We start from the raw sequence: 7,986 nt of genomic DNA, 5'->3' as shown, positions 1-7,986 counted from the left end.
TAGTTCTTTATTAAAGCATTATTCGAGCACCTTTATTATATAACATATTATTATTATTATTATTATTATTTTTTTTTTTTTTTCATATATTATTTATCAACCATATTAACATTAAAAACTTGAATAATGTGGATAAAATTATCATAGAAAATAAACTTATAATTTATAAGATTATTTTGTAAAACAGAATGAAATAAATATCTTTATTTAAAAAATTATTAATTTGTATTCATTATTGTAGTATTATTCGAGCAATGTTATTATTATTATTATAGTATTACTATTATTATTATTACTTTTATTTTTGTTGTTTTATTTTTTGTTTTATTTAGGCCTATATGGGCCTATATATATATATATATATGTATATATTTAATAATTAGAAATAATTAAAATTAATTGTAAAACATATAATATAATGTTAACAATAATACGGCTAGGCTAGATCTAACCAATTATTGATACCATAATTTATCGATAAAAACATCCATTTGATAAATTAAACAGCAGCTTTTCGAGTGGCAGTGCTGATAGAAAACTGCAGTGTTTTGGCACTGCGACAGTGCCGATAGAAAATCGGAGCTTTTTTCAGCAATAATGCTGATAGAAAATAACAGCTTTTTTCGCACTGTGGCAGTGCCGATAGAAAACAGCAGCTTTTTGGCACTGCGGCAGTGCCGATAGAAAACAGCAGCTTTTTGGCACTGCGGCAGTGCCGATAGAAAACAGGAGCTTTTTTTCGCACTGCGGCAGTGCCGATAGCCTCAGCCTACCCCTTTTTTGTGTGGCGCTGCTGTGGAGAACTCTATCTTATCGCTATCTATCAAAGATACTAGAAATACAAGATAGAGTTCTCGCATTGTAAAAATGAGGCGGAAGTCGTGCCCAACGTAGGCGGCGCCCTTCTTTTTAACCATGCAAGTTTCCTATACTTCGTGCCCAACGTGGATATTGTTGCTAAGGTCCCACAAAACGACAGTGTTAAGCTCTGTCCAGATTCTAAAATGTTGTCTAGAGGGAGCTTTCAAACATGTGGTGGTGGTGTGGTGATTGACGCGACGCCGTGGCGTCGCGTCAATCACCACACCACACCACACCGACAATCACACCACACCACAATCACACCAATCACGCAATCACGCCACACGACACCACACCGACAATCAGCAGACGGCGCGCCGTCTCGGACTGTCGGTGTGGCTGTCTCTTATACACATCCACAAGTTTTTTTAGATCCAGCTGTAGGGGGCGTCCCATTTTTCGTATTCCCACCATGCATTTCGGTGGAACACTGTGGAACACTTTTTTTGTGTGGAGAACTCTATCTTGTATTTCTAGTATCTTTGCTATCTATGCCTATTCCGAGTGGTTCTCAAAATGGCTGAGCTGCTCTTAGATTCAAATATTAGAGTTTGGGTGGTTTTGCCAATTGTTTTTATAACTTTCTTTGTCGGAATAATACGACATTATGTAAGCATTTTATTACAAAGCCAGAAAAAAGTTGAACTACAACAAGTTAGCGATGGGTAAGCATTATTTGTGTAAAGATTTGGAACTAGGCTAGGGCCTAGGCCTAGTAGTGGAGAGGCTAACCTAGGTCATAGGCCTAGGTTTACTACCTAGAGCCTACCTAGTTTAGCCTAGAGCATAGGAGGAGTAGGCCTAGGCTACTTAGCCTTGCTAGCCTAGGCTCCAGTAGCCCTAGGTTAGTAGTTGTATTTGGACCGAAATGATTTCCAAACTAGGCTATCTACTGTACTACTACTAGGCTAGGCCTAGCCTAGGAGTAGGACTAGCCTAGGCCTAGGCTAGTAGGGCCTAGGCCTAGCCTACTACACTACTACTAGGCTAGGCCTAGGCCTGCTTTCAAACTGGGCCGTTTACTTGTACATCAAGTACTCGAAAGGGCCTTCTGTTTGGACTTGACATCAAGGAATAAAAATACTTAATAAGGGTGCATGACACGGGAAATGGATGATACAGAAAAAGGAACAAAAACATGCAGGAAAAATAAACTTGGTGCGAATAAAACTTGACTTCTCCATTATATGTGTGGTGAGATTGTTAAGTTAGATTAAGAATCTAACTTAAGAATAGATTTAGGTTAGCCAGGGAGATTATTCCATTAGCCAGTGGTGCGTGGAAAGAAATGAGTGGCGGTATAGAGCAATCTGCCATGGTAACGGTTGGAAATTATGTTACCATACCATGGTTGTCTGACTGTCTTTCGGCCCAATTGTCTATAAATTCAAGGAGGCGTAGGCATGGCCAAGCCCACACTCTTTGTATTGATGATTCCTCAAAAATTAGCTTAAATTTTTGCAGAAAATCGCCAGGAAAATAGGTGCTTAGAATCGTAATTACTGCATACAGCTACAGTAATAGTATTAAGATTAGTTCAAAACCTAAATCCAGACTGTAAAGTAACTGTATCCTCCGCTCAAAAAGTTAGGCCTAGAAACTCGTTTCTGCATGTAATTTTCCTGAAAATCAGGCTTTGACGTATAATAATATCCAATGTATTATTAGGCAGTACTGTACTTTACATTCCACAGACCAAATTTTCCTTGCTCCAATTTGAGCCAGTTTTTGAGGTGTCATCCTGGCAATTAAAAAAACTCGGGGCGGATATTGGCCAGTATTTTTTGAAATATTCGGGCAGATTTCTATACGTGGAGGAAATATTCTTGGCAGGCCTTAAGTACTATGTGTCTGGGCCTAGCCATGATAGGTAGGCCAAATTCCATTTGGGCTGCGAACCAGTTGGATTTTCAGTAAACCTCCAGGAGATCAGGAAATTAAGTGTGGTACATTATAGCCAGAGGTGTTGCCTAGCTATGCCTAGAGTAGGCCTAGCCCATACCTAGCCTAAGGTCCAAAGACCTGTTTGAAATTGTATTAAACCACGCATGCTAGAGGCTAGGGATAGGTCCTACTGTAGGTAAAATGCAGGCCAGCAACCCTGGTGGGCTTTCACACAAGATTGTTAATTGCGATTGGGTGTCGCAATTGCACAATGCAATGCTAGTCTAAGTCTGAGTATGGTACAGTATAATAGGTGTAGCTTATTTTAGCTACCTAGGCTACAGTATTTGCTTCTGGGTTAGGCTAATCTAGGCCTAGCCTACAGTATTTCTGAACCAATATATTAATTATAGTCCCTAGGCTTAGAGACGATTATTTACACCTATTTTCCTTGTGATTTTCCTTGTATTGAAAAATTTGAGTTATTGTTCCCTGTCCCCTGTACAAAAACACTAACAACATACAGTATGGTACTGGTAGGTATACTGCACACACCTAAGACGAGACTTTCTTTATTCCTTGTTTCATGTACTTTACATTTTTAAAGATCATCAGAATAAAAAATAGAATTTTGTTTTCGTATTTAGCAAATAATTTTACAAAAAATATACAGATGGAGGAGAAAATGAAAATAAAGGGCAATTCTACGGTCGCGGACTGACATTTTTTAGTCACTTAAAACCTTTAGTTAGATAATTAACAAGTATTTATTATGAAATCTCATTGCATTTAGTACTCAAAGTATTCATCTACTTAAGTTTTTTTAACTTACATGCATTTATTTTTTTTGTATCATCTGGACATATCATAAAATTATGATATAATTAATGGTCACGGACTGACGGCTGAAAAATGACCTTTCTTCAGAATTTCAGGTTTTCTTACTTGCTATAATAAATATATTTAGTTTACAATCTAATTACTGCTATTTATAGGAAGACAGATACCTAATGAAAGAAATTGAACTGAAATTTAGAGTAAAAAAAATTATTTGTATTTATTTAGAATATAATAAAAGCTGAAGTATGGTCGCGGACTGACGGCCGCGAACTGACGCATTAAACATATAGTACAAAAGGTAATGAGAATAATATTGAGGGAATGTCTAAAATCATTCTCTAATTTGAAAATACATGTAAAAGTAATTGTTGAAATATTAAGGATGCACATTTTTCATGCCACTGTCTTATAGATAGTGACCTTGAATGTAACTAACAAACTCTCTATTTCGTGTATTCAGTAGCTAAATTTGCAATCGTTTGTACAGTATTAATAAACTTATTCTAAAGTGGAATTTAACTTAAATACAAATTAACTAGATACATAATAAATCTAAATACCAAAACAGTTAAGTTAATCTATGCTAGGAAATGTACATGTATATTATACTGTAAAATGTAATCCAATTAATGTTCATTATTACCATATTACAGCCTTAACATTAATGTAATGTATAGAGTTTTTATAGAGCATAAACAAAGTCTCAATTATGTTTTAATGTATAGAATTTTTATAGAGCATAAACAAAGTCTCAATTATGTTTTAAGCCCTAGATTTAATTTGCCATGGTTATAGCATTTTCAAAATGATATCGGCTACGATTGTCCATGTAAGGAGCCTTAAGGATCTCCACTATTTGACTTAGGTCAACAATTCCGTATTTGTCGGTCACATTTTTTTCAACAAACACCTTCCACTCTTTATCTTGGCGAAACAAATGTGTAATGTTTGCCTCAAAATCATCCACATCAGTTACCAATGCAACATAATGTTTGTAGCTATTACTCTTTGCCGACTGGTATCTAACCAGAACGAAGTCGCCACATGTAGGTAATCTCTTATCCTCTTTATTACTGCTTTCTGCTATTTCCTCTTCTCTCTTCATTCGAAATTCCTTCATTTTACTTGGTGGACAGGTGCTATATGTGGCATATTTAACAATGTGTCTGTTGGTGGGGACAATAAAATGCATCTTGTGAGTGTCAGGAAGTGTGAATACATCTTCCCATCGAACATCAAGACGTTCACGTTCCAAGTCTATTTCTTCCTTTGATACATATATAACGTTAATCTTGGATGTAACCTTGACGGCAGTCTCAAAAAAAGTTTGTGGATCTATGACGTACTGTATGCTCCTGTGAGCATTGCCCGATACACTTGATTTTTCACAGTCCCTCCAATTCCATTCACAACCCCTTTCCCATGGCTTGTGGCAAAAAAGTTCCATTGGACATCCAGGCCATGGTCCTCCTTGACATAAGTCAAATTTTCAAACAGGTAGCGCTGTTTAAACTGGCTGGCAGCACCATCACTGAAAATCACCATCTGGACCAATTCTTGATTTTTTCTTTTAGTTTCGTTGATTATCAAATCAATAAATTTGGCAACCTGGTAGCGTCCATGTTTTGTATCATCACTTACAATTGTATAGGACTGCACATCATCTGCTCCTTGCCCAGTATACACACAAGCTGTAAATAACGTCACTTGATTGTGATGGAAATGCCCTGTTTGTATTTCATCTTGCTGAATGTTTGAAAAGTTTTCAGCAAAGTCTACTTGTACCACTGCAACTTGCTTACTGGCTCTCTTTTTTTCTGCTTCAAAATGAGCACTCTGCTTTCGCTTAGTGAATGTATGTGTACAGAATGGCTTGATTTGTTTTTTAAAGCAATCTATGAGGTCTTCCAACAATCCATTAATCTGCATCTTTTCAGCATGCTTGTCTTTGGTCACCCACTGACGCCATGTTGCTTCCTTCTGCTTATCACTGCCTTCAAAGTTGTACATTTCATCAACCTTTTCACTGCACTCTGGGCATTCTCTACTTAAGCAAGCACCATTTTCTTGGCTGCAAGTGATTGAGTCAAGGAACCCCTTGAAATCTGTTGGGATATCTTGGTCCGTTTCCTTATTAGACCAGGCTATAATTGAGATAGGTGCCACTTGGAGAGGTAGAAATTCTCATATGGTTTTTCTAGACCAGTTTTTTATGGGGAATCAGAATATGTGAAGTAAAAGAGGCGTAACCTGGGAACTTTTGCGTGAGGGCGCTTTTTTCAAAATGGCCGCCAAAATCCAATAAACTACATATATATGGGTAAAATAAGCACAGAAGAGGTGGGTTTGACCAACTTTTGAATATGTAATGATAGGAGTAAAGTATAACTATCTAAAGTTATTAATGTGAAGATTTCGGGAGGCAATTGAGGGCGCTTTTTAAAATGGCCGCCAAAATTAAAGAACAATTTAACAGCAGCTTAACTACCCTAAATGAATTTGTTTAATTTACAAAACATAATGAAATGACTGCTGACTTTTTAAACCCAAAATAACATATTTTAAGGTGGTAAGCTAACTCATTTTTGGAAATGTAAGTAAAAATGCCCCCTTATATTAGCCCTTTTCTGTTTTGAAAAATGGAAAATATCACCAGAATCCTAAAAAACTATCCAGCTTCCTTACAGTTGTTTTTCATTATTTCTGTGTACTACAGAAGGTATTCCAGAGGACCACACAAGTAACTACCATAATTTTCATGTATAAAGGCATTACTTCATTTATTACATAATTGTCCTTTACTGTGTAACCCTATGTTGAGCAATAATCTTCATGTATTGCTAATATCACTGCAATCTGAAAGTCCTCGTCTTTATTATAAACAGTTCTTGGACGTCCATGTGCATCACTGTCTCAATAATTTTTTGCTTCATTTGATCATTCCATCTGTTGTGAATACTATTTTTACTGACCAGATCATTTACGTCTGCTTAATTTCCATTCTTTAGCGATTAAATTTGCTCAAATGCTCAAGGGTCTGCTTGCAAACATGGTGGTAGCAATGATATGTCTGTGATCTTGTTGCCTCTATTGAAAATTTCACATCTTGCTTGATTTACACTTTTCCTCTTAACTCCATGCGCAGTCTTCAAGTTACTCAGATATCTTTTGTGACATAACATCTAAAACTTTAAAGTTATCAGAAAGTGTCAACAAAACCTTGCCTTTGACTACAGAAGCACGAGATCCAATAAGGGATGATTTCTTCGCTGGTGAAAGTTAATGCCACTTAATTTGAACAACTTTCGGTATTTGCTAATGTTTGTGTCTAGAATGACCCTCTCTCCGTTGTCATAAAATAAGATATACAGTAGCAACGACTGCAGTATCGATGTCTCCAGAATGGAACGGTTGATATTTATGTATTGGTTGTAATTCCTTAAAGCATGCATTGCATGCAGGACAACTTTCGAGTCTGATTTTCCTGGCTGCTATGAAGATCTGGAACTAATACAAAATCTCTTTCATTGACAAGGATGCATTCTCGCCGATAGCAATAGTATTCGAGAAGGTATCCAACCAGTTTGTCGAAATCCAGTTTGCCGAATCCAGTTGTTCACTGAAATCATGAAATCCCAGTTTGCAGAAACTCAGTTTGCCGAAACCCAGAATGCCCAATCCAGTTCACTGAAATCATGAAATCCCAGTTTGCCAAAACTCAGTTTTCCGAAACCCAGTCCAAATCTCTGTGTTAAAAAAGTACAGCATACGGGTAATTCCATGTCAAATCAACCAAAAAAAAACCTCAATCTCTCGAATTTGTTCAAATTTTTGTATGTTGTTGGGACCCATGAAAAATGATCAGAAATGAAAAATTTTTTCTCTAGGCCTCCTAATTAGCGAGATATCTGCTAACGAACTTTTGGCTAATTAGCGATACCTTGCGTGTTTAACCGACCATATCTCGAAAAGGGTGGCACCTACAGAGCTGATTTTGGTGTCATTTTAAAGCTATTGAGTAGCTCTATAACTTTATTAATAAATGCTAAGTCCTCAATTCAAATATAAAAAAGTTATAACAGGTTGTAAAGTTCAAAGTTGAATAAAAAAAATATATATCTTTTTTTTTTCAAAATTCATGTTAGAGATACCTAATGATGTAAAGAATCTTCCCTATAAGTTTGGTGATGGGCGCTCCAAAAGTTCCTGAACAATGAGCAAGTATTATGTATACTTGTCAATTCGAAATTGCATTTTCCGTATAATAACACAGTATTGTACCTATATAGGAAAACCAATAGTACACCATACTGCTTAGTTTTATATGTAGGTACTGTATGAGGAAATTAAACTTGCATCACTTGAAAATTCTCAGGTGGAAATTCCTTGGGATTTTCCAGG

General features: G+C 36.4%; 1 protein-coding gene across 1 annotated transcript in view; it reads left to right on the top strand.

Annotated features, from left to right (window-relative positions):
- Positions 1-1,301: 1,301 nt before the first annotated feature.
- The window catches only part of LOC117100367 (ER membrane protein complex subunit 3-like), a gene marked incomplete at its 3' end in the record, with an annotated part of 16,120 nt that continues 9,435 nt past the window's right edge, over positions 1,302-7,986 (top strand). Inside the window, exon 1 of the mRNA XM_033240034.1 lies at positions 1,302-1,526. Coding sequence (XP_033095925.1) covers positions 1,378-1,526 — 149 coding nt within the window. The remainder of the gene's footprint in view (positions 1,527-7,986) is intronic.

Source organism: Anneissia japonica, unplaced genomic scaffold (assembly GCF_011630105.1).
Source record: "Anneissia japonica isolate Jap-2015-1 unplaced genomic scaffold, ASM1163010v1 scaffold3021_len127027_cov100, whole genome shotgun sequence".
NCBI lineage: Eukaryota > Metazoa > Echinodermata > Crinoidea > Comatulida > Comatulidae > Anneissia > Anneissia japonica.
Note: the sequence above shows the minus strand (reverse complement) of the source record. Positions and strands in the feature narration are given on the sequence as shown.